The following is a 27,913-nucleotide window of genomic DNA, read 5'->3' on the forward strand; positions in this document are numbered from 1 at the left end:
GGATTGTGACTTAGTATTCCATTTTCTTCTTTGGAGAGCAAAGCTTATTAATTTGGTAAAGTTTGCATAGCACATGCGTTTTGTGCTATCTTTAAGAAATGTTTATCAAACTAAGAACATAAATTTTTTTATATATTTTTCCCTAGAAGTTTTATGTTTTGGATTTATGTCTGTGGAAGACTGAATTATTTAAGGATCAAGGTTTATTTTCCTCCCACATGGTTTATTCAGATGTTTTAGTACTATTTGCCGAAAAGATTAGCCTTTTTCCATTGAATTACCTTGGTACCTTTGTGAAAAATGAAATGACCTTAGATTTGTGGATCACCTTATGGATTTTTCTCTTCCATTTTCTACATGTTTATGCTTAATCTAGAACCACAGTATCAACAGTAAGTCTTTTGTGAGACATTCTATTTGGTTTTGTCTTTCAAAATGGTTTGGGTTTTTTAGGTCCTTTGAATTTTCATATACATTTAGAATCAGCTTTTAGATAGGTTCTCCCTATGTAGCTCAGGCAGGCCTTGAACTTTTGGCAATCCTCCTGCCTCACCTCATGAGTGCTGGGATTACAGGTGTGCACCACTATGCCTGGCAGCTGATTTATTTCTAAAAAGTTAATTGTTTGGATTTTGATTGGGATAACTTTGGATTCGTAAGTAAATTGGGGAAGGGTTAACAATGTAACATGTATTGAATCTTCTGATCCATGAAAGTGTTTTTTAACTCAAAAAAATTATTTTAACATTTTCTTGTTTTCTCCATTCTTATTATAGGGTTTATATATTGCTTATTAAATTTATCTCTAAGAATTTCATAATTTGGATGCCATAATATGCTGTTGGTGTATTTGGTTGTATCCTGCAATCTTAAACAACTCACTTAGTTTTAGTTCTTTCAAGTTTCACTATGACCTTCTTCATAGACAACCGTATTTTTTGTGAATAAACAGTTTTACTTTTTGCTGTCTAATCTGTATGTCTTTCATTTTGTTTTCTTGGTTTACTGCTGCTTTACTTCTACATATGCTATAAATGCCAGTGTATTGTTGTTATCTTTGCTTTGGTAGTCATTATTCGTTTTAAATTTTATTTTTTTATTAGTACATGTTTATAGTACATAATGATTGTATTCATTGTGGGGAGGTAGTACAAATACTTGACATATTTTAATTATACTTTTATCCCCTTTCTCTTCTCTCTACACCCTCCTTGCATGTCTTGGTCCCTACCCATTTGCAAAAGTTCTATGTCCCTGTTGCCTATTATTTATCTTTTATTTTACTCTTTATTTATAGTTTGGGTTTCTCAAATAAGAAAAATCATGTCATATTTAAGCCTGTGTTTTTCATTTATTTCATTTATTATAAATCTCAAGGTGTATCTATTTTACTATAAATGACTCAAATTTATCCTTGCTGACAAAGTAGTACTCCATTGTGGGTAAATGCCACATTTTAAAAATCCATTCATCTCTTGATAGGCATGTAGATAGCTTCTAAAATTTAGCTATTGTGAATTGTGTTGAAGTGAACATAAACATATGTATTTCACAATAATATGATGTCTCACTCTTTTAGGAAGATACAGTCAGCCCCCTTTGTCCTCTTCCAGTTCCTCCTTTTCATTCTTCTCCTCCACGTAACTCAAGTGCTCTGTCCCTCGAAAAGGAATTGCTGGGTTGTCATAGATTGGGATTTTGCAAGGAAACAATAGAGGACACATATTTTGTAAGATTATTTTATAATGAATCACCTAAAGAATCATATACAAAGAGTGCAGGAAATCTGTCCACACACTAAAGACCAATGAATCCTTCTGAGGGCCTGGATTCCACAGCAATGTCTCATGCATATGTGTTTCATAGATCTGTACTGTGAAGGCCCAAAGGTCAGTGGTGGAAACTGGAAAATCTGTGCCCATGGAGGAAGGATCTGTGCTAGCAGGGTGAAGTGGAGTCAGGAAGCCAAACACTCAAGGTAAGAATTGGAGCTCCCGCAAAAGTACCACAGCCATCCTCAGTGACAGTGAGGTCCCAAGCTCCTCTAATGATAAGGAAAGCTGAGTTCCATCAGGAAAGTCAGTGTAACAAACTTCTTTAGGAGACTGAGTAGTGCACCATCTTCCCTTCTGGAGCCAGGAAGCAGTGCTCAAGGTGAGCACCAGCTCTCCCCAAAGGGAACTGTAAATAACCAGTCTCAGTGACAATGAGGTCCCAAGCTCCTCCTCCAAGAACAGCCAAGATCATCAGGAAAGCACGTGACAAAGTCACCTAGCAGAATAGCCCAAGAGAGCCAGCAGCTCCCAGTGGCTCCAACAGCTTCTCCAAACAGCTTCCCTACCGGCCTCACTTCTTCTCTAGTTCTGCCTCTTATGCTGCTGACAACAATCCTCAAGTGGGCCTCCTGCATCCAGCACCATGCTAATTTAGTTCATCTCTGTGTAACAAGTTGCCTACCTGCTGGCAATCCACCACATGGCTGGAATGGAGTTTCTAGTTTTAGTTTTGTGAAGAATCTCTTAATTTCATAGTGTCTATACTAGTTTACATTCCTACCAAAATGTAGAAGTGTTCCTTTTCCCCCACAGCCTCTCCAGCACTTTTTATTTTTTATCATTCATTTTTGATTTATTTATTATTTCATAGTATATATCTGTCTTTCTTACTTTTCTCATTTCTGAGACAAAATTACCTGACACTCAAAGTTATCTTGGCTCACGGTTTGTATAGGTTTCAGTCCGTAATTGACTGGCTCCATGGCTGGGTGGCGTGGCAGAGGGGCATTGCAGGGGAAAACAGGCTGTGGTGGGCGGAAGGGAGGAAGGCAGTGACGCAGGCGGGCCACAGTAGCCCGCTTTCAGTCCCTTAAATTTGATCTAGGCTTCATACCCTCAGAGGAGTAGCACTCACACCCAGGGAGGGCTTCCCTGTTACCCACACTTAGAATTATTCCAAACCAATATACTTAATCCAGCACCACACACTCTAGATCCAGCCACTTCTGGAAAGTCTGCCTATGACTGCATGAGGCTTTGTGGGGACATCTAGATACAAGCCATAACAGTACCTTTGGGTTTTTTTTTCTTGATCTATTCTTCCAATTTGTGTTTTCTTATTGAGGATTAAGACCCTTCATACTGACTTATTAAGGAAATAAAGAAATATATTGACTATTGTTTTATGTTTATTTGTTTTGTGCTTAGGTTTGCAGGAATTTATAATGGAAAGACTTCATTGCTACTAAGGAGGTCCCGTTCATTGGTCCGGTTTTCAGTGATGCATTGTGGGCGTGGCTAACTATGCTCTTTGCCTGGGTCCCAAGGTCTGAGAACCTCTGTAGTGTAGTTTGCCTAAGACGCAGTTCTCCAGGAATGGACTGTGGTATTGTTGATATCACAAAAGTGATCTTGGCAGTGGTGTACAGAGATAACTCATTGTTAGCACAGCTATATGACCCAGGTTATGGCAGAGAAATCAGCAACAGTAATACTGTTCAAGAAAAAAACCTGAATGTTGACATAATACAAGAATCATTAGGGGCTGGGGCGATAGCTCAGTGACCTAAGCACCTGCCTGGCAAGTGCAAGGACTGGAGTTCCATCGAGGAAGCCTGGGCATGCTGTGCTACTCCGAAACTGGGCGTGGTGGCACACGCCTGTAATCCCAGCGCTTGGGAAGGCTGAAAAACAGGAAGGATCACTATGAGTCCAGTCTGTGTAGTGAGACCCTATAGCCCTGTACTAAATACATAAAAAAAGAAAAAATAATGAGGAATAAAAAATGTTAAAAAGGATAAAGAACAGAAAAAAAAAAAAAACCTAAGGAAAAGTAAAAAACAAGAATGACACAGGAAAGTTGCCCAGATCCCAATCAAGCAGTATAAAAGAGAGGGAGAAAAGAGGAATGCAAAAGAATCCAAAAACAGAAAAAACATTTTTTTCTCTGAATTTTTTAATGTGTGGTTTCCCTCCAGTATGTGCAGTTTTGGACTCTAGCAATGCATGATTTTCTCTGCCTAGCCTGTGTGAAGTCCTCACCCACGTTCCAGAGGCCCCTCTCTTTGGCCCAGCCTGTGACAGTGTCTGGCCCATGCCCCTAGATAAGAAAGGCAGTCAGACCCCAGACTAGCTAGAAGCGTTCACGGAATCCAGCTCAGGGATGAGGTGAAGGTGGAGCTCTGGAACTACAGGAGCTGGTGCTGAGGCTCTTGGGTGAGTGCAGGGAGTAACAGGGCAGTCCTGAGGCTGCGCACAGCTGTGCTGAGGAGCCCCCTCCAGGAAGCATCTGGCCAGGGTCTGCCCTCTTTGGCCTCCCCAACCCCACCGCTGGGCAGATCATGCAGCTGCTAAGCCAGATCCAGAACCCAGAGTAGCCCCTGGGCCTGGGCAGCAACCCTAGCACCCCCTTTTTTCTACCAGGCAGACAAGAATGATGAGATGAAGAGCATGGTGATCTTGAGACTGAGTGTCAGCCCTAGACGAGCAGGGCAGTAATGTCCCCACTGTCTCATTGCTCAGTCCCTGACACTATCTGTGTCACTCTTTTATCTTTAGAGTAGCAAGAGAAAGTAAACAAATTTAGAAATTTAAGAAAGAAGCATTGTTTAAAATAAAAATTAAGGAGCCAGGTATGGTAGTACACCCTTGTAATCCAGCACTCAGGAGACTGAGGCAGAAGGATCTTTGTGAGTTCAAGGACAGCCTGAACTGCATAGTGAGACCCTGTCTCAAAAAGACAAAAAATAAATAAAAATTAAAATCATAAAAAGGTTAAAACAGGGCCAGGGAGATGGCTCAGTGGAATAAGTGCTTCCCTGGCAAGCACAAGGGCCTGAGTTCAATTCCTGGTTCCGCCAAAAAAAAAAAAAAAAAGGTTAAAATAATTTGAAAAAAAGAAAAATAAAGTCCCAGTACCAAGCTGTCTTCCTAGGCCATCCCTCACTGGTCACTGTGGGCGGCTAACACAGGGAACCCTGGGGTGAAGTCATCCTTCAGCTGCGCTGAGTCCCACATTCAGTCAGCCCCTACCCAGAAGGTGCCAGACCCTGCACTCTAGCAGTATGCTGCGTGTCTGCGCTGGGAGCCCTCACTGACTCTTGGTGCCACGTAGGAGCCCCTTCAGAGCAAGACCCCGTGCTGACCCTGCAGATCACAACAGAGAGGGGGTCTCCCTGCCCGGGAACCCTCCGCACTCAGCTTGCTTGCACAGGGCTAGGCCCCCCACCCACGTGGGACAAGCTGGGAGCCGGGGAGAGAGTCCAGACTGTTCCCGTCCTCTACGTTGTGGCCCTGTTCTTAGACTTCATCAGTTTCTTCCTGATTCCCAGCGAGGTATTATGCCAATCTTTTTCTTGTTCTTAGGTTATTTTCCATAACTGGATCTCTGAGAAGTGGAATTTTGCTGCCACTTTCTCTCCACCATCTTGGTTGTGTCTCTTTCTGTTATGATATTAATATTTTTAGAGGATTCATTCCCTCTCTGTCTCTGTCTTCTCTATCTGTCTGTCTGCCTGTCTCTGTCTGTCTGCCTGCCCCCCCCCCATCCCCAAGGTCCCTCTGTTTAATCCACTGGCCTTGGCATCTGGCCTCTGTAGCTCAAATTCCTCAAACTAACAGTCCATTTTGGTTAGATTCTTTTGCCTTTGGGTTTTCCAGGTTTTTTTTTTTTTTTTTTTTTCATTTGTATAATCTGCTATTAATTTTTTCAGTCTATCTTGATTCATTTATTGTGTTTTCATCACTGGAACTTATATTTTGGTCTTATTTATATTTGTTTTATCAACATGTTTTTCAGGAATGTATGGATCATTATTTTAATTGGTATTTAAAGAGAATTTTTTAAAAAAAATTTTGTCATCTCTGACATTTGGGGAACTTTTTTTATTCACTTCGTGGATTATGATCATATATTACTTGGTTTCACATATTTTACAGAATGACAGTGATAAAAGAATTTTGTGTGGTTAGTTGCCAGGTTTTACTGAAGAACATTTATAAATTTGGTAATGTTGGATTTTGCAGTGATGCATAGTTAACTTTGATGAGTAGTTGTATTCCGCTGAGAGCTGTTTTAAAGCTGTCATAGAGCAAGTGTAGAGAATGCTTTAGTACTGCCAGATTTATCCCCAGTACCCAGACAGTACCTTTTTGGAGTTCCTACTCCATGTGCCATGAATCACAGAGTCTTCTCTGTTGTAGAAACACGCACTAGTGCTCACTCCATCTTTGTGCCAAGAATTAGTCTTCTGGCGCTTTTCTGTGGTTCCTGCCTCCTTGTTCAGAAAATTTTCTTCCTGGTGTACCCAGATCAACACGCAGTTCCTGGAGGCCACTATGCTCTCCACATTCTCCACCTCCACTCCCCCCATCCTGCTCCCTCCCACCCCCGCTTTTAGTCTCTTTAATCTCTTGCCTCTAGGTGCTAAGCCCCTATAGTGTAGGCCTCTCCCTGTTTGTGTCTTTTTTTAGAGGAATCATATTGTTTATTTTTGTGGAACCAGGGATTGAACTCAGGCCCTTGCGCTTGCCAGGGAAGCACTTATTCCACTGAGCCATCTCCCTGGCTCTAGAGGAATCATATTGTATGCTGCACCTTGACTAGTACCTACAAAGTTTTGTTTTACTTATTTGGTTTTGGTTTTCTGTTTTGTAAATTGTGATGCTTAGTAGTGTCCCACTTTTGCTATCTTGCTTGGAAATAAGTCTTTCTCACCTCCTATCTACAATCTTTGCCTTTGGCTTTGTTATTCTTTTAGTCTTCATCTTAGATTTTTCTGTATATCTAATGAAAAAACACTGGGCTGGGCTGCAGGCCCTTCAAATTCTCAGAATCCTTGAACACATTCATTTCCTTGTCTGTCAAGACATATTCTTAGGTTGCTTCCTGCTTCTTTGTGATTCTAGACTGTAACAGTCACTTTTTCAATTTCTTTTTCATATATTTATGTTTCCATTAGGAGTATTGTTCCTTCATTTAACCTCTTTATATGAAATACCTACTACTGGCTATAACAGGCACTGGGTGCTGGAGCTTTGGTAGCTTCATGGGACTCTCAGGGCCACTGGAACAGATATGTTGTCAGGGTGGCACCCAGTGCCAGTGCTTCTGTGGCCAGTGCTGGGAAGGAAGAGCCACAGCTCTGAGAGGTTTGGCAGCGGGTTGGTCTTCTCTGAGGGACAGGAGAGGTCTCGTTGGGATACTGAACTCAAGTTGTGGCTTCAGAAGTGAAGGTGCCTCCGTCTATGGGAAGAGCAGGTACAGAATCACCCAGGTTAGCATTTAGAGAGGAGATGTGTAGGGTTTCTTTAGAAATTAAAAGTGATATGCAAGTTTTCTTTCTGGTACTCTAGCACAGTGCCATGTCTGGAGTCTGAGTTCAGACCTTGTGCAGCTTTCTGGCTTTGTGACCTTTGACAACTTTCTTATCCTTTCCAAGCTTCACTTTTCTCAATAGAAACATGGAAATAATATGGTTGCTATCAAGATTTAATAAACTGCTGCTACGCAGAAGGCTTTTAGCACAATTCTTGATTAGGAAGTAACTTATAGGGCAAGGGAGACTCCATTTTCTTTCTGTGACTCTGTTTTAGCACAAATCCCTTAACTTCACTTAAACTGTAGATAAACTCCCTCCCAACCCCCTCCTGAGTAATTAACCATAAAACCTACTGAGGAAAACAAAGCCATTAAAAGGGGAACAAACAGAACAGGTTAGGAAGTAGGGTACACATCAAACCAGGACATCCTGTGACCCGCAGGTGGTCTATAGTACCTGGAGAATGTAAGAACATAAACCTTGTAACAATTGTGTGCTAATTCTTCACCATTCCTTTGAGTGTAGAAATGTGGTTGTTGTGGATACCTAAAATGTATATAACCTGAAAGCAAGGTTCAGCCTGTGCAGACATCTTGTGGGTCCAAGACTTGAGAGGATGCCGGTTGTGGGCTGGCTCATGATAAAAGCTTCCTTGTTCTTTTGTGCTAGGTCTCTTTTGTGGGGGCTTATCTGTGCTCACTATTCTCTGCTGCTACATAACCAATAAAGGTTAATTACTATCTAATATTTTATGGCTTATAGTTTTTATTTTCTTGTTTTAATATATACTATAGTAGAATCATTAATATGCTCCATTAGCAGCTCTTCTCTTGTGGGACTAATTGCCAAGGCCTTAGTGCTCAGATTAAACAGTTTCTTGTGGCGATCTGGATATTTTATTTTATCTTAATATAGCAAGTTAGTTCTTAATCCATGAAGCACTCTCGGTAGGCCTACAGACCCTTTGAAAGCCCTGTTTCTGTATAGGAAGTTTGGAGTGTTTCTGCCAGTAGGTCTCTTTGGGTCCAGAGCCATCTGTGAGCCTAGCGGGTCCAGAACTGCTGCTTTGTATCTGGTCACTGTTTTGAATCCACTCCAGGCCAGCTCTGAAGGTTCTCTCTCTATATGTGTGGAGGGCGGGGTGTGTTTCTGTTGGCCCCTAGGGACAATGGTGAGACTTCTTACACCCAGTACTGGCACCCTTGGCCTTGGCTCTGACCCCATCTAGTCCCCTTCATCTGAGGCAGTTATCCTGCAGAGAAATGTGTTTTGATTATACTGTGCATGTTTTTCTACAAATATATAAGTCCTTATTAAAATTCTCTGAGTAACTGTTATACAATGTAAATTTTTAATAAACTCTTATTACTAGCTTAAAAGAATTAGTTGATAAAAAATGTTTTCAGTGTTTCAGAGAAAATAAGTACCTAGGCATACGCTTGTCATCTCTGTTTTAAACACTTATCAATTATTGCCTAAATTGGCTTTGGGTTGGTTTTTTTTTTATCCTGTCTGCCAGGTAGGACTCCTGCTTTTTCACACCAGTAGCGCTGCTGGCACAGCTATCTAATTTTCAGCATAAAGAATAGTAGGATGCATTTACACCTCCATAGCAGGTGGCGATTGATCTTCCTGGACCCAACTATAGAGACAGTTCTCTTGCCAAAAGTAGCCCCCAGGAGGTCTTTGGCAGCCTGCTTTTTTATCTTTATTCTTTAAGGTAAAATATGGGAAGGTTGATTGTAGGGAGTAGGGGAAGAGAGTAGTGTGTGTGTGTGTGTGTGTGTGTGTGTGTGTGTGTGTGAGATATATATATATATATATATATATATATATCTTTATTATGTACCAATTCCAGCCAGCCTGTCTTTGAAATAGCCAGCATCCTCTTGATAATAGAATTTCAAATTCAGGCACTTGCTTCCCTGCCTTATCCTTTTAGTGGATGCCCTCATCTCCAGTTGGAATGGAATGAGGAGATATCTGCTAATCGAAAAGATTATCATGACAGGGGCTCCTTAAAAATGCCCATATTTTATAATATGCATAAATGCATACTCATGCTGCGTTGTGATCTGAGCCAAGGCCTCGATGAGGCACATGCACCCTCCTTTTCCCTGTATAGCACACCCATAGGCCTCATTAGCATTGCAGGTCTTTACATGGAGTGAAAGATCTGGACTAAAAACGTGGATGTACAGCTTCACATTTGTAATATTTCCTACTTGTTTTACCCATGCCTAATTTTACAGCTGTGTTTTAGTAATTCATCTTCGTTGCATCTGGAATACAACTTCCTTTTGACAGTCATATGCCACTGATTACATAATATTTCAGTGGGATAATTAACCAGATAAAGAACAGCTGGCATAAACAACGTTGGGTACACAGATAACTCACTGTTAGCGAGCAGATAACCCTTTTGCCAACAACTGCAGGGTCCTACTTCCGGTTAGCACACACTAGATGAATGATGGAAGGAAAGCTACATAACCTTGCTCAGAATTGGCTTGTTCATCTGTAAAATAATGATAAGGGTAGTCTTTACTTGGTTGAGTTGTGGGAACTGAAACATACCTATAAAACACTTTTCTGCTGCTTACCACTACAAGTACTAGAAAAGTAGCTACTATTTTTATTTTTATGACTATCCCAACAACTCCTATCAGTGTCATCTTTGGAGAGTAGTCTCTTAGCTGTGTCCTGGAATCAATCATTATGTTTTATAGAGTGGATGGAAAGATTAAGTCAATTCAGTGATTGGTTAAGAGGTTGCTTGGTGAAATGTATGGCTCAAAAGTGAATTTATTCATGTTTCCCGAGCATCTCCCCTGTGCCATGCATCGTGCTAGGCTCAGAGAGTCCAACAGTAACTTCTGCAGTTCTGCCTGGGAGAGCATCTGTTGACAGAGGGATTGTACCCAGCAGTGAACAACACAGCAGGAGATCAGCTTGGGTTGGCACTGCCCGGTAAGAGGACAGTGGACAGGAAGTCTTTGCTGAAGGATTGCAACCTAGCCGAGACCTAAAGGACAGAGGAGATAGACTTTGGGGAAAAAATTTTGTAGAAGGCCTTAGGGGTAGAAAGGTCACCCACAATTCTGTCATACCAAAGCAAAGCATGGTGATCTGTGGTGAGAGTTGGCCAGGTCATGTGGAGGTGGGCAAATCCACACATATGAACTTACATGTCCCACCCTCTTCAGAGAGCAAGGGTAGGGCTTATCCCTACTCTCAAGATGAAAGCAAGGAAATTCAGTCAGTGACTTCCTCTGGAATTCCTGCCATCCCAAGTACACTGGTCTCTAGAACCCATGACCTTAGCCATTCACCTTCCTGGGGAGAAGGATGTGCCCTCCCTCAGGGTTAGAAGAGAAAGGATGAGAACTCGTGAGTTTCTCACCAGTGTTAGCTGGGGCACCTTTCAGACATCTGTGGAGAGGGTCAGGAAAGTGGGAATTTATGTCAAGTGTGTGAAGCTTGTGAGTACATTAGGGGAGGCAGAATGTTTACAGAGAACTTTCTGTCAGGTTCTTGGTGCTTGAGCAGAACCTATTTGCTTTTCCTTTAACTGTTTTAAATGTTTTTGAGTAGAGCTTTGTGCCCACTTTGTAGAAGGGTGACCCTCTTTGTTCCCTGGCTTCTGAACTCCCCATAGATGAGTGGTGCCTGTTCATTTTAGGATTGGAGGTGAGGCCGGCACCAGACAGGTGGCAGTGAGAGAAACCATGTAGCTTTTCTGGATGACACTGGTCTTTACCACATTGGGCGGAGGGTGAGAGGTTTTGGATGGCTTCTCAAGGTTGTCTTCCCCAGGAGCTTCAGCTGGAAAGGACTGGCAGTAGAAGGCTGTGCCCGTAGGCCCGTCTTTGCCCATGGCTGACTTGTCACAGTGAGTGCACACTTATGCATGGAGAGTTCCACCTTTTTCTTTTCTTCCCTCTAGATGGATTTGAAGACTATGGTCCAGATTGTGACAGCATGAGACTGACAGCCTTCTTGGACATCCCAGGCCAGGACGAGCTGCCCCCACTTGCACGCCTGGAAAAGTACGCTTTCAGCGATAACGTCTTCAACCGGTAAGCACAGCAGTTCTTTGCTCACCCACACCCGCTGCTGTACTTGCTTTGCACTGATGCTGGTGGCCTCTTCTCTCTGACAGCTTTGAGGAGACTCATGGGTGGGGTAGGATACATGCTGTCTGCAGTATTCTTGGATTCTGTCTGGATGGCTCCATTTTATTAGTCTTTTCTATTGTTTTCTTACTGTTTACTGACTGCCTGGTAATCAGGAAGGCAGTGGTGGTGAACCTTAATGCTGTTTGGGGATTAATACTGCTAAGTGGATTTTGTGCACACATGAACACTCAGAGTGCAAGTTGAATGCAAGGCTGCGTGGAGAGACATGGGGAGGCATCAGTTGCAAGTGTTGCCCGGGCGCTTTGGATTTGGCCGCATGGTGCTTCAGGGACTGTGACAGCAACTTATTCTGCCGCGCTCCATTGTCAGTCCTCACAGTGCTGTGCATTTGGCTGCAGCTCAGACTCTTTCCCGTGCTTTAAGGTGACCTTGATTCTACTCTTTGAAGAAAATGGAAACGGCCATCTCTTTGCATCTACAGCCCATCCAAAATTTCCTGATCTGAAAGTCTTCTTCCTTCATGTCCGTCCTATTGTTCTGCTCCTTTGACTGGCCCTCTGTCCCTGCGCCTTTCTTTCAGGCATAGGTTTTTTTTGCTTTACTTTTTGAGACTGAGTCTGGCTATCTAGTTTAGGCCTGCCTTGAACTCACTATGTACCGCAGGCCGTTGCTGAACTCTCAGCCATTCTCTTGCCTCAGCTTCCCGGGTGCTGTGATTCTAGGCATGAGCTGCCATGCCTCTTGAGTACTTTCTAGCTCTGTGTTGCCTGCCTGCTACATTTGGCCTTTTTTTCCCTGCTTGCAGACACTGTCTCATCTCTCATTTGAAACTGTCTTCCACTCTTCCTATCTATATACTTCTTTCTCTTCTTTAGTCTGGCCTTGAACTTTTGGCGATCCTCCGGTTTTAGTCTCCCAAGTGCTGGGATTATAAACGTGCACTACCACACTTGGCTCTACCCTTCCTCTTTAAAGACTAGATGACACTCAGAGTTTCTGTCTGTAAAGACAACAAGGTAACTTCTCTCTGTTTTAAAAATTCATATTCTGTTGTTTGGTGGCACATGTTTGTGGTCCTGCTACTCAGGAGGCTGAGGCAGGGGGATCTTTGTGAGTTCAAAGCTAGGGTAAACTACTGAGACCCTGTCTGAAAACAAAATAAAGGGTCGGCCAAATAGCTCAGCGGATTAAAGTGCCTACAAGCAGGCACAGGGGCCCGGGTTCAATCCCTAGGCCTGTCGTGCCAGCCCTGCCCCCGGGGCACACAGAGAGGGCAATTGAGACTGGGCGTGGTGTCGCTAGCCTGTAAACCCAGCTTTCGGGAGACTAAACAAGGTGGATCACTACTAGTCCGATCTAGTAGTAAGACCCTGAGCACCCAGTACACCCTTCCCTAAAAATATATAAAAAAACCCCAAAACCAAACCAAACCAAAAAAAGCACCCCCCAAATTCATATTCTGTGCTAAACATAGACTAGATCCCTTATATTATTGAATCATGGAAAGCTACAACCATATTACTGGGTAAATTCCAATTATTCTTCCTATTTTACAGATAGAAAAATAATGGCCCTCATTTTTTATTTAAATGTTCATAGTTAATCAACTTTCTTCTTCTGAGGAAAGTACTTTCAATGTTGTGTGAAAGAGGTTGGATCTAAAGTCCTCCTGGAATTGAAGGTTTTTTTTTTTTGTGGAACTGGGGATTGAACTCAGATCCTTGTGTTTGCCAGTCAAGCACTTATCCTACTGAGCCATCTCCCCGGCCCCCTGAAGTTTTTTGTTTGTGTATGATGTGAGGTGGGGATTAGATCTTATTTCCTCCCCTGTGCAGCTAGGGACCTGGAGCCATTTGTAGGAAGTGCCTGTGCTCCAGGCTGCCCCCTTGTCTGCAGTCACATGCCCACCTCTAGCTTTCTCATTGGCTCCTTGGGCCTGCCTGCCTGTCATTGCACCAGTACTGCACTCTCCTCATTGTGGAATGTTGTTGTGTCATGAAAATTCTCCCACTTTGTTCTTCTAAGTTCTTATCTATGCTTGGCCCCTTGCGTTTCCAAATTAGCACCAGTTTTCACCTTATAGGAAAAGAATAAAAGAAAGAAACTGCTAGAATTTTCATGGAGTTTCATTGCATCTGTGAGTCCATTTGTAGAGAATAGACATCCTTCCTGTATTTAGTCTTACTATCCCATTTCTTCAGACTGTCTCACTTTCTCTGTGTATGTGTGCTTGCAATTGTGTATATACACACATCCATATACACACATGCACAAATAACTGAAGCAGTCATACAGTTTTATGTTATAGAGATATGTATCATTAGATTTACTTCTAGGTATTTGATTTTATTTTTTTAAATTTTTAAAATTTTATTTGTTTATTTGTGTGTGTGTGTGTGTGTGTGTGTGGCCAGCTTAGCCCACCCGGGGGCAGGGCTGGCTGGCATGTGGTGCTGGGGGATTGAACCGCGGACACTGTGCTTTGCTAAGCTTGTTCTAAGTAGGTGCTTTAGACCACTGAGCCATCTCACCAGCCCCTTGATTTTATATTAGTAAGAGTTAACATTAATTTTTAAATGTTCAAATTGTTAGTGATACATGAAAATGAAATTTAAAAACTATTTTTAGTCTGTTTTATTGATTAAACTGAATTCATTTTATTAATTTTATTGTAGTTCCTGTGAATTATTTTAGGTTTCCTACATACGTCAGCGATGTTAGCAAAAAATGATAGGTTTTGTCAGCCTGGGGATTGTAGGGGATTGAACCCAGGGCCTTGCTCATGCTGAACAAATACTCTTAGCACTGAGCTAATCTGCAGCCCGAATGGTGACAGTTTTTGTTCCTTCTTTATTTTATTTATCTAGTTTCCTTTTTTCCTTTGAGGTTTTGCTACATTGCACATACTGATCTCAAACCTGTGGACTTGAACAGTCCTCTTGCTTCAGCGTCCTGAGGGCCTGGGACTGATTGGTGCCACCACACTTAGCACCCTGAGAAGTGTGCTGCTTAATTTTTAAATAGTTCAAGACTTTTCCAGATACCTGTCGTTACTGATTCCCATTTTACTTCTTTTGTGTCAGAGAAGATACTTTGCTGTTAATCTTTTAAAAATTTATTAAGATTTGTTTATATGACCCCATATGTATTCTGTCTTGATGAACTATGTTCATGCTACTGTTTTGGATAGAGTATCTTATAAATATTATTTAGGCTAAATTGGTTAAAAACATTATTCAGGTCTTCTATATTGTCACTTATTTTCCATGTACTTGTCAATTACTGAAGGAGAAGTGGTGGCATCCTCGACTGTAAATGTGGATTTACCTGTGTTTCTTTTTTTGAATTTTTATGTGTTTTGACACTGATGTTGAGTTCATACACATTTAATATTGTTCTGCCTTGAAACAGTTTGAACTCAGTCAAATTATTAATTAAATACTGTCTTTATCACTAGTAGCATTTCTTTTTCTGAAGTTTACTTTGTCTGATATTAATATATAAACTCCAGCTTTCTTTTATGGCATTCAGATTAAACTCAGGGTTTGTGTATGCTAAACGTGTGTTCCACCTCTGAGCCCCACCCCCAGTTCTCTGGCTTTGTTTTGATTCATGTACCATGTATATTGAGCCTACTTTTAACCTAACTATGTCTTTCAAATATTTTTATAGAATTTTTACAGAAGTCATGTGGTTGGTTTTGCTTTTTTATCCAGTTTGAACAATCTCTGCCTCTTAAGAGATGATTTACATTTGATAATACTGTTGATTTTGTATGTAAAATTTACCATCTTGCTATTTGTTTTTTTATTTATTTAAGCTGTACGTGTTTTTCCTGCCTTTTACAAAAATGTTTTTCTTTTATAATTCTATTTTATCTCTACTATGGGCTTACTAGTTATACCTCTTTAAATTTTTTGGGGGGGACCCGGGATGTAGCTCAGTGGCACAGCCATGAGTTCGATTCCTAGTAACAGAAGAAAAACAAAACCATTTTTTTTGTTGCTTCTCCTAGGGATTAAAATGTAATTCTTTCATTTATCACAACATGTATTGAATGAAAATAGACCACTCTCAGTATAGCTCATCGTACAGTTTAAGAATTTTACTACAGTTTGCTTTCTTTTTTCTCTTGCAGCTTTTGTGCTGTTTTCTTACATTTAAGTTTTACACGTGATAAGCCCCGTAGTAACTCAGTACTGCATTTGTCTTGGATAGTCAGCAGCCCTATAAAGCAATTAAAAATGAGAAAAGTAGGTTTTGTATTTGACATAACATACATGTTTTATTAAGTTTTGTGAAATGCCCATTTCCAACAGCTATTTTTTTTCCTCAAGATTCTTTTCTAACAATTTTTGGTAGTGCAAGACAGCTGTCCAGGAAATTTCTGCTTTTTACTTTCATTTTTTAAAATGACTATTCTTGATGTACAAGAACAATTTTGATTCACAGAAAAATTGGGTGAAAAGTACAGTGCTGCAGGACTCCTTCCCTGTCCAGGCCTGTCCTGCCCTCTCGGTAGACCATTATGATGTGGGTCTCACTCACTATAAGGCCGCATCTCCTCATCTGGATGACTTAACATCCTCTGTGTATGGAGCACCCTGCAGGCCCCAACAGGTCTCATTTCTGTAGGGCCTGGTGGATCTTCTTGCCTGCTTCTGGCCTGGCCTGCAAGTGCCTGTGGGCAGAATCTTGCCTCTGCTTCGCTTCTCGTGCTGAGTCTATATCTAGTTAAGTTCAACCCATGCCTGTTGCTGAGTGAGTAGGTGAAGGGGAAGAAGCAGGGCTATTTTCCTGGTTACCTTTCTGGGGAACATTGCTTACTCTGTCACATAAAATTGAGCCATCCTTTTGTGTTTTGCTTTGTTTGAGAAAAAGTCTCCCTACGCAGTTCAGGTTTGCCTTGAATTCACTATGTAAGCAAGGCTGGCTTTGAACTCAGGACAATTTTCCTGCCTCGGCCTCCTGAATGCTGAGATTATTAGACACATACCACTGTGCCTGGCTCTATCTTCTTTTTGTTTAAAAATATTTTTTAAAAAAGATATCTATATTGAAATACTTAGTAATTTAGGTATTAGCTTTTTTCTCCCCCCTTGGAACTGGGGATTGGACTCAGGACCATGTGTTTGCCAGGCAGATGCCTGTGCCATTGAGCTATCTCCCTCCCCATCTCTGGTAGTTTAGGTAGTGAGAGTTTCCCTTTCTCCCCCACTCAAACTGAATGGTTTGATCTGTACAGTTTATAGTCTTTCTTAAATAAGTACAGGTACACATGAATGTGCTTATGTGTACATACATTACACATCTATTCCTAACTATGATTTGCATTTTTTAAAAATGAGCCATACTATGTTGTAAAGTACTTCATCTTGTTTTTCATTTACTTTATCATAGACATGTAACTTGCTACATAAATAGGGGTACTTTTAAAAAATGGTTGCAAAATATGCCAAGGTATAGATGTGTTCCAATTTCTTTAAGCTCTCCTTTGTTGGTGGGCACAAGGTTGTTTGCAGCTCTCTGCTTATGTTGCTCTGTCATGGCTGAAATTCTGGAGGACTCATGTAGTGCCAGGTACTGTGTTAGGAGCTTACCGTGCACTGTTTCACAGGGTCCTCACGGCAGGCTTTGAGGGCAGGGTAAGAATCTCTCTAGAGGGACTTCCTTATCTCATTAACATAACTGACAGTGAAAGTGTTGAGGCTGATAGTGCTTATCCACGGTCATCTCTCCTGGTCATGCCAAATTAAAGCATCAGATTTTCCAAACTATTGTTTCCAGTGAACCAATTTGTTTTCCTTTAGCTCTTTCCCATCCTTATTCACTGCATTGAATTGTCCCTGCTTCAGGGTATGTTCCTTATCCCTTTTGTCTCTTTTCCTTAAGAGGGCAGGTCCTTTGTGACCACTTGAAGCTAGATGCAGATTTGTCTATCTGTTCTGTGGCCTTAGAAGCAGATTGGGGATCTTAGTTGCTTGATTTCCCAAGGGAGGTTGACATGAATGCGCTGTAGTGAAATGTAATCAGTGATTTTCTCTATAGTGTCTCTTTTGACTTCCCCAAGCCGCCTGGCTGCCAGATCTTAACCTGCCATCCCCAGGGTGGTATAAGTTTCTCTGTGGACAGGCTTGAGTTGATGGATTTCTCTCTGTAATGTGCTGTGCGAAAGGACTGTCTCTTTGAATTGTGTATTTCTAGTTTTCTTTTCCTGCAAATCAAGGTGAGTTTTTTGTTTGTTCGTTTGTTTTGGTACTGGGGATGGAACTCAGGACACTGCGCTTGGCAGGTAGGTATTAATGCCACTGAGCTGTCTCCCCAGCCCTCAAGGTGGGTTTTTGACTTCAACTGATCCTCTAATACATGCATGACCAGGAATGATGTGAACAGGTCCTGGTGTGTTGTTTGCTCAGGGAAGCACACAGAAGCGGGCAGAGGCAGGTGCCAGCTCCCACTTCCTTAAAGGATATTTGCCAAGAACTGTAGTTCCTCTTCTTATACACTGAGACCTGCAGGCCACCAAGGCTACTGCTGATCACTTTACTGAATTATGGTTTACCTAACATAAAGTTCACTCTCTGTAAGCCTCCAGGTGGACGAGTTTAGGTACATGTGTATAGTCATGCAACCATTCTATTACCATAAGCCACTGTCATCACTCAGCAAGTTCCCATGTTTTCCTCTTTGCAGTCTGTCCCTCCCTCAGCCACTGCCATGGGCCCAAGCAACCATTGACATGGTTCTTAATATTTTCAGAAGGGTTTACTTTTCTAGAATTTATATGGCTGGGGAGATAGCACAGCAGTCTTAAGTGCCTGAGTAGCAAGCACAAGTACCAGGCTTCAATCCATGGCACCGCATGCTGTGCTGGGCCCGTGCTGAGCTGGCCACCAAGACCAGGCATGGTGGCGCATGCCTGTAATCTCAGCACTGGGGAGGCTGAGACAGGAGGATCACTACAAGTCTGAGCTGTGTAGTGAGACCCTGTACCAAAAAAAAAAAAAACAAAAAAAAACAAAACAAAAAACCAGAATTTCATTTAAAGAAATCATACAGCATGTGCTCTTAAGGTATGTGGGTTCTTTACCTTAGCAAAATGCACTAGAACTCATACCTCTTGTTACCAGTAATTTGTTCTTTTTCATTTCAAGTGTTTTCTACTGTGTGAATGTTCTGCCTTTTGTTAATCATTTACCAGTTGGTGGCTACTGTGAATAATGCTTATTTGAACATTCTTGTGCTTCCTTTTTTGTGGATGTGTTCTCATTTCATTTGGGTAAATACCTCAAAGTGAAATTGGTGGGTTGAATGATAAGTGTCTGTTTAGCTTTTTGAAAAGCTGCCAGACTCTTCCAAATCACCTGCACTATTTTGCATTCCTACCAACAATGTCTGTGGGTTCCTTTTGAGCCAACTTAGTGTGTCATTATAATTTTAGTTCTAGTGGTTTGTTATTATCTCATAGTAGCTTCAGTTTATCTTTGTGGGCTTTCTTTTTGTCTTTAAGTTTCTTGTTTTGAAATAAATTATAGTAGGGCTGTAATTGTGGTAGGAGAGCTTCATTATACTTTCTGTTCATGTACTCCTCAGGCAGGGTGATTTTGCCTCCATGGGATCTTTGTCAATATCACTTGTCAGAGTAACATTTTTGGTTGTCATGTCACTGGGGAACAGGGATGTTACTAGCCCTAGTATGTAGAGGCCAGGATGCCACTCAATACCTTCTACTTCTCTGGACAGGTCCAACAGTAGAGGGTATTTACATTTAGCAAAAGTAAGGAATTAACATTGGCATTGGTCCCATGCTAGTAATGAAACTACAGACTTGACTTGAACTTTGTCTTTCCATTGTTGTGCTTTTTTGTATTCCAGAATACCATGTTTTTTAATTTAAATTTTTTTTTAAAATGTATTTGGTACAGGGTCTCACTGACACAGCTCGGACTCAGTGATCTTCCTGTTTTCAGCCTTCCCAATGCTGGGATTACAGGCTTACACCACCACTCCCGGTCTCGGTGGCTGGCTCAGCATGCCCCCAGGGTGGAGCTGGTGTGGTGTGTGATGCCAGGAATTGAACCCTGGTCTCTGTACTTGTCTAAGTAGGTACCTAGTCTGCTGAGCTATTTTGCTGGCCCTTAGGCTACCATGTTGTATTTAGTTGTCATGTCTCTTTAAGTTCCTTCAGTGTGTGATAAATTCTTGGTCTGTCCCTACCTTTGATGATCTTGACATAATAAGAATAATGGTAGTGTTTCTCAAAATATATTGCATATTTTCTTGTCACTAGACCAAAGTTATGAAATCCGGGCTTGCCCACCCCAGCAGTGGCGCATCCTCATTGCTCCACATCAGGAGCACACGTTTATTACTGGGGATGCTGACTTTGGCCACGTGGCCCAGCTGTTATCAGTAAGGCCCACTGTGATTTTCCTGAAGATTTGTGACATTTCTTGGCTGAATTTGTACATGGGAAGTTAGAGTCATTTACTTTTTAAAAATATGACAGCTTTAATTTCTATATCATAGTTCACTGCCTTGAAGTTTACAAGTTGATAATTTTTAGTATATTCACAGAACTGTGCAGCATCACCATAATGAACTTTAAAGCATTTTATTTTTTTGCTTCTCAAGAAGAAATCCTGTTTCTTTTAGCAGTCATTACCTGTTCATCCTCAGTCTCCTACTGTGGCCCTAGGCAACCACTAACCTATGTTCTGTCTCCAGTGATTTGCTTATCCTAAACATTTTATAGAAATGTAATCTTGTAATATGTGGTCTTAGTAGGACATGATGGCACACCCATGTCCATAATCCCCTCACTCTGGAAGACTGAGGCCAGAGGATTGCAAGTTTGAGCACATCCTGGGCAATTTGTCAAGATCCTGTATCAAAATTTAAAAAAAAAAATTTAAAAGGCTGGAGATGTAGCTTAGTATGCAAAGCCTAGGTTCAGTCCCCGGTACCAAACCCAAACCAAAACAGCAAGTAGCATGGTCTGTGACTTTTGCACTTAGCATGCTCTATTCAAGGTTCATCTGTGTTACATAGCATGTATCAGAAGTGCAGTCCTGCTGGGTGTGCTGGCACACGCCTGTAATCCCAGGAGGGTCCATGTGAGTATATGAGGCCAGCCTCGGCTGCAGAGCGAGCTCAACGCCAGTAAGATCCTGTCTCAAAAAGACAAAGAAAAAAAAAAGAACTGCAGTCCTTTGTATTGCTGAACAGAATTCCACTGAGTGGATATGTTGTATTTTGTTTACCCATTTGTCAGTTGATAAATATTTAGATTGTTAATCAACTTTTGTTGGTTATGAATAGCAGAGCTGGGAACATTTATGAACACATATTAACAAATTAGGTTATTTCATTATTATCGAGTTGTAAGAGATTAAGAGTGATTTATATGTTCCTTATGTATCTGAATTGTCAGATTTTCTCTATTCTGTTGCTGTTTTGTGTGTATGTGTCAGGGATTGAACTCAGGACCTCGCACTTGCCAGACAGGTACTTATGCTGCTGAGCTGTCTCCCCACAGTTTCTTAGTTTTGATGTAGTCTACTTGATAATTTTTTTTCAAGGGTCGTATATTTTAGGATGTCAGAAGAACTGTAACTTAAGGTTACAAAGATTTTTCTGGGAAGTTTTATGATTTATAATTCATTTTGAATTAGTTTTTGTGTATGTTAAGAGTTAAGGTTCATTTTCCTATATGAATATTTTTATAGCACCACCTTTTTAGAAGATTATCCTTTCCTTGTTCCCTCTAGTAAGAAAAATCACTTGATATATATGTGTGGGTCAATTTCTGAACTCTTACACTGAATTTTAACTATTTCTTCTACAATTTTAGTATTTTTGGCTGCATAGTTTAAAACTGTATTCTTTTTTTTTTTTTTTGCAGTAGCAGGGATTGAACTCAGGACCCTGCACTTGCCAGGCAAGCACTTATTCTACTGAGCTATGAAACTCTATTCTTAAGTACAGACGCATTTTAAATTATTATGTCTTCTTTATAAGTTTATCCTTTTATCACTATATACTGACTTTATCCCTGGAGATAAGCTTTATCTAAATTTCAGTTTCTTTTGAAATTTAGAAACGTAGCATATCTTTTTTCATCCTTTATTTTTATTTATTTGTTTGTTTTTCAGGCAGGGCCTTGCTGTGTAGTCCAGACTGTCCTAGAACTCAGCGTGTAGCCTGGGATATTCAGACTGACACCATCCCACCTCCGCCTCTTGGTGCCAAGATTATATCCATGCACCACCATGCTTGGCTCATCCTTTTATTTTACTCAGGTTTTGATGTTTAAAGTGTGTTTCTTACAAGCAATATCTAGTTAGGTTTTTGTATATATACTGTGTCAATCTTTTTTTTTTTTTTTTTTTTTTGGCAGTGTAGGACATTTACATTTAGTGAAGTTTTGGTAGCCGACTCGGACCGTGCCTACGATCCAGTTGCGTGGTCCTGCAGGGCCATCACATTTTCTCCCTGCTGGCTAGACCCACCTCTGTACTGTGCAAGGCTCTGGGTTCTTCTGCTGCTTGCTCTGTTGTGGCGAGTGCACACACACACACACACATACACACACACACACACCCATCTGTCCTTTCTTTGTTCCTCAGCTTCAGGCTCACTCTGTCTCCCTGTCTGTTGCTAAGGCTCTAGGGCCTCAGACACTGACTATCCTTTAGCCTTCAGGTTGTCACTGAAAGCCTCTCTGTAGCTTTATTTATTCCTTCAAATCAAGCATTGGAGGTCAGAAAGTTGGGAAAGTAAAAATACTAAATGGGGAAATGTCTGAATTTTAAAAGTTAATTAGTTGCTTATAATCTGTACTTTCAGTCATTGAGAGAACCACCAGGTGCCTCTCTGGGCCTGTTGTTCCTTTTCCTTGCTTAAACAAGTCTGTCTGAGCCTGAATAGTTAGTTAGCAAAGTGGAGAGATGGTTTTCTTTTATTTCAAGAGGAGCTTGAAGTGGTGGAAGTTGTAGTGCACACCTGTGATCCCAGCACTTGGGAGGCAGAGGCAGGAGGATCGCTGGGAGTTTGAGGCCAGCCTGGGCTACAGAGTGAGTTCAAGGTCAGCCTGAACTGCATAGGGAAATTTTGTCTCAAAAAGCCAAAAAAAAAAAAAAAAAGTAAACCTCAAGAGGACTATTTCAAAATCTAATGACTGCCAGGCTGGAGGATATGGATTTTCAGTTCCTACAGAATTGCGACCCAGATTGGAGTGATGGTCTTCCGGGGTTCCTTGGTGGTCTCTGTCTTCCTGGGCTGAGATTGTGACTCTCCTTTGGCCAATGTATTGGCTTATAGAACAGTTTCTGGAATTTATCATCCTTTAGTTAATGTCACCCAAATAACTGTGTATCATTTCTTATCTCCATAGTCAGATTATTGCCAGAGGACTACTTGATATCTTCCGGGACTTCAGTAACAATGAAGAAGACTTCTTAACAGTGATGGAGATTGTAGTCAGATTGTCAGAAGATGCAGGTTTGTGCAATTAGTATGTAATTTTAGTTTTTTACTTGCACATTTCTAAGAAATTACATAGAATCAGTAGTAGCTAAATTAAAAAAAAATCTGTTTATTAGTCTACCAACTTTAAGCAATATCTGACCATCAATGGATGTTGTCATGACGAATGGATATCTTATTTTAAAATGACCAAATTGTTCCTTTTTTTTTTTTCTCTTAAAGGAAACGAGAATGACTAATGGCTCTGAATGCCATTTGCCCTGGCAGTTAGGCCTTTTGTGTTTCCTGAGTTTGGCCAGACTATTGGTTGCTAAGAAATACCCAATCAAAAGAGGTGCTTTGGATTAGAACAATCCCAGTCATTAGTTTCTCTCACCTATGATCTCTGTGGGCTAATCTTGATTTTTCTTTCTCTTTCTACTTCTCCATGATTGCTATTCTGGAAGAAAAGCACATTGCTGTATGGCAGACGCTATGGCATTGTCTGCTCCCCCTGAGCCCCTAGTAACGGCCGCAAGATAAATGAGTGGTGGGTTGCTCATACTGGCAGCTGCTCGGCAGCCCCTTCCCTGGACTCGTAATTAATGGCGAACTGCTCCACAAAGTTTTGGAGATCATAGGCCTTAGGATTTGACCATTTTAACTGAACATAGGAAAGTAAGCCTTACATATAGCTCCCATATTAGTTTAAAATATTCATATGAATACGACACAACGCTTTTAAAAAGACCCAAGTGGATGTTTTGAGTCTTTAAATGGATTTTCTTTGTAAATGAATCACCATTTATAGTGCTGCAGCAATTATATATTTGTGTTAAATTTAATGTGGTATATTGGAGCTGGAGCTGCTCTTTTGTTTAATGCTTTGCCTTAGAAATAATTGGGATGTGTGGATTATGGGGGAGTGCATTTATGAAAGAATTATTTATAATGTATACATTCTGGCTGGAATTTAAATAAGCACAATCCATAGGTCTCGCGTAGAAGCCATTAGTTGTAATAGCTTTTGGACGCTGGCCCAGCATGCAGACTTCTTGCTCCTTCCTCGATTTATATGTGGCTCGTTATAATAGAGTTGTCATTCTCTCTTCTTTTTATGTTTTTATATTGCCATATAGCTTATTAGCTTTTTAAGCCTGTCTGTGGCATAAATACTCTAAATGGGAAATGATTTTTAAACTGCATTTGTCTAATTTCCTTGATGAAGTATTTTAGTAAGAAAAGCTAGAAACTATCAGTATATACTATGTAAGATTCTTGGCTTATTCTTAATATAAATCTTTCTCTATTTTCTCTTGCTGTAGAGCCCACAGTGCGGATTGAGCTGTTGGAACAGATTCCTCCGATTGCTACTTTTTTACGAGAAAATAGACCAGATTTTCCAGTGGTGTTTTCTGAATATATCATACCTGTGGTAGTAAGGGACCTTACAGACCCAGACAATCAGGTTTGAAAATTGTCATCTTAAGCTCTTTATGCTTGTTCAGAATGAAAGAGGCCCTGGGTTCAATCCTTAATACTGAAAAAAGAAAAGAAAAAGATATCTCTAGCAAGTTTTCTTCAGTCTTAATTTAGCTGATGTTCATAAGTTAGAAAATACATCTTACCACTAATTGATTCAGGGACAAAAGGTCAGTTTGTGCACAGCTCCTTCTCATCATATGGGAAGATAGGCAGCACTCTTTATGGACTCAGATTTCTCATTTCATTTCATTTTTTTTTTTTGTTTACTTTTTTCACCTTGCTGTTGTTTGTTTGTTTTTTTTTTTAATTTATTTATTTGTGTGTATGTGTGTGTGTGGCCAGCTCAGCCCACCAGGGGGCGGGGCTGGTTGGCAAGTGGTGCTGGGGGATTGAACTGCAGTCCCTGTGCTTTGCTAAGCTTATTCTAAGTAGGTGCTTTAGACCACTGAGCCATCTCACCAGCCCCTGTTGTTTGTTTTTGAGACAGGGTCTCACTTGGTAATTTAGGCTGGCCTTGACCTCACTGTGCCCAGGATGGGCTGGAATTTGCAGTGGTCCTCCTGCCTCAGCCTCTTGTGTGCTGGGATTGTAGGCATGCACCACTGTGCCAGGCCCCTTTAATTTTTTATCATGGAAAATTTCTAACTCACTTAGCAGTAGAGATAATAGTAAGATGAATGCTCAAGTACCCTTCATCACTTCAGTGATCATTAATGTTTGATCAATGGTTTTTATCTTACCTTGATAAAATCTAGCTCAGATAAAAGCTATTCCTAGATATTCTGTCATTTTAATTGTAAATATTTTAATATGGTTCTCTTAAAAAATACTTGTTTTTTAAAACACAATAATGCTATTATTATAATTATAAAAAAATACCAATCATTTATTTTTTTTGGTGGAACCGGGAATTGAACTCAGATCCTTGCACTTGCTAGGGAAGCGCTTATTCCACTGAGCCATCTCCCCAGCACCCCCAGTCGTTATTTAATATGCTCTCTAGTCATTGGTTAGACGTCCCAGTTTTCTCATAAATGTATTTCCTGCAGATGATCTGTTAAATCAGAATACAAGGGAAGTCCACAGGTTGAGATTAGTCAATGTATGAATCTCTTATGATTGAATTCCTTCAGCCTTAACCGGTGGGAGCCCTTAGGTTGGCTCCAGAGTCTTTTTGACAAGACTGAAGAGGCTTTGATAGTGCACTTCTACCTAAAGTTGACCATTTCTCCAAGGGGCCCAGGTTACTTATAGGGAAAATGGTCGGAAACCAGAACACACGTCCTGGAGGTGCTCATAGCTATAGCAGTGAGACCGCTTCTAGTGATGGAATAGTTTCTTTTTTTTTTAAACAAAATCCCTCATGAATTTATATTGGTATTTCCAACTCAAATGTAAGATTGTATGGCTTTCGCCTAACCGCCTTGATTTTATAATTGTATTTTTTTTTAAAAAATGATAATAATACTATCACACGATATAAATCTTGCTGCCACCACTGCCACCGCATCCTCCTCCTCCCTTTCCTCCCTCCTCCCCCTCCTTTCTTTTTGTCTGTTTGAGGCAGGGTCTCACTACATTTCAGGCTGGCCTTGAGCTCACTTTGTAGTCTAGCTTGATCTTGAACTCTCAACAGTCCTCCTGCCTCAGCCTCTTGAGTGCTGGGATTATAGGTGTGTACCACTACATCCGGCAGATCTTGCCTCTTAATGACATGAATGTGTGTGTACTCAAAAATAAAAATGCTAGTAATTATTACTAACATTGTGATAGGATTACTGGATGTAGTTTAAGAGTTCTTTGGCATTCTTTTTGTCTTTAGGCCACTGCCACTAGTGACACACCGTCACATTTATGTTCCTGTACTTAAAAGCTTAAACATCACTTGCATTAACCATCTCTGTAGTTCAGTCGCCACTTCACACAGAGTTATGTTAAATTGTTTATTATTGTAGATCGTGTGCTTTCTTCCCTTTCTTTTTTGAAAAAAGATCTTTGTTACCCAGACTGGCTTTGAACTTCTAAGGTTATTCCTCCTGCCTTAGCATTCTGAGAAGCTGGTACCCTAGGCATATACCACTCTGTTTAGTTTTAAGACTGTCTGTTTATTTCGATAATAGCTTTTAATTTTGTGCTGTGATTTATAGTTAAAGTGTCTACTTAATTCCTGAATCAAAACTCTTAAAGCAAAATATATTTAGAGAAGTTTGACCTCATTTCCTTTGTCTCTCACCTGTTCTTTCTCTCCTCTGGAAGTATCCGTTTCCTTCGGGTCTTGGCTTATTCTCATCTGACTGTTCTTAAACTGTCCTCACGCTCCTTAGCCCTGTCCTCTCTCAGGTGCACGATGCCACACGCCTTCTGCTGCTCTGTCCTGCTTTTCTCTATCAGGTATACCCTGAACTCCAGGCCACAGCCATCTAGGGAGCTTTGTTTTGCCCCCCTTTACCCATGGTGTCATACTCCATGAGGGGGACAGAATATAGTTTATTGAACACTGGTGTTATTTCTAGTCCTTTCCTCTGTAAAATTTCTACAAGGAGTAACCTTGCATGATTCCTATTTGTGTCAGTGTATTTGAGGATGGCTTTCCACAAAGGAGAAATGTACTTAATTTTTAATGATATGGTGTATTTTCAAGAAATTCTACAATTTTGGTTTTTATTTTTTCCTTGATCCAAGCTTGTTTTTTTGTTTTTAAACAAGCCAGCTCTCATTTTTAATTGTTGAACAGTGTGGCAGGATTAAGTGGAGTTTTCAGATAAGCAAAGAGTCATCCCATTTCCACTCTGCTAACATGAGTATTTTGATTATTTTTACATTTTCCTCTCCAGGTGCTTGCATTTTTTTCCACAAGGTTCTAATTGTAACGTGGTGCAGTTTCTTCCATTCATTCATTTGCTCTTCGACAGTTTCTGAGTGCCCATTAGGAGCCGAGCATGCGCTCTGTGCCTGGGGATAAAGAGACTAGCAAGACAGATTTCCTGACCCCCGGAAGCTCATCTCTGGGCCGCAGACATTTTCTTTTGTTTCTTCATAATTTTCGTCTCCTTAATTGTGTTCAATGCTTAGAATGTTTTCCAGCTTTTTTCCACTGTAAATTGCAGTGAACATTGTAAAGAATACAGGTTTGCTCTTCTATTGAGTACTCCTTTTCCTTTATAGACATTTATTTATTTATTTACTTATTTATTCATTCATTCATTCTACATAGCAAGGTCTCATTATGCAGCCCAGGCTAGCTTCAGACGCACAGCAATCCTCCTACCTCAGCCTCCCGAATGCTGGGATTACAGACATGTGCCACCCCACCCAGTGCCTTCAGCACTTTCTTGAAAATGATATGCTGGGTTAGGAGATTACTACTGCCTTGATATTTATCATCTGTCATTGCCACATACTCTGTTCCAGAGTAGACCGGAAAGTGTAGTCTGATTCTAGAATCTCATGTGGTGCCTGATACCTGCTTTTTCCTTCTGAAGAGGTACATCAGGCACTGCCTGCCCTC

At 40.9% G+C, this 27,913-nt stretch overlaps 1 protein-coding gene across 2 annotated transcripts in view; it reads left to right on the plus strand.

Moving 5' to 3' along the window:
- The window catches only part of LOC101560596 (serine/threonine-protein phosphatase 4 regulatory subunit 1), an 85,840-nt gene that overhangs the window by 20,754 nt on the left and 37,173 nt on the right, over window positions 1–27,913 (plus strand). For both annotated transcript variants that reach the window (XM_023707526.1, XM_023707527.1), the window contains exons 3-5: window positions 11,262–11,394; window positions 22,850–22,956; window positions 24,246–24,388. In XM_023707526.1, coding sequence (XP_023563294.1) covers window positions 11,262–11,394; window positions 22,850–22,956; window positions 24,246–24,388 — 383 coding nt within the window. The remainder of the gene's footprint in view (window positions 1–11,261; window positions 11,395–22,849; window positions 22,957–24,245; window positions 24,389–27,913) is intronic.

The sequence above is a fragment of the Octodon degus genome, unplaced genomic scaffold (genome assembly GCF_000260255.1).
Source record: "Octodon degus isolate 3935 unplaced genomic scaffold, OctDeg1.0 scaffold00296, whole genome shotgun sequence".
Lineage (NCBI taxonomy): Eukaryota > Metazoa > Chordata > Mammalia > Rodentia > Octodontidae > Octodon > Octodon degus.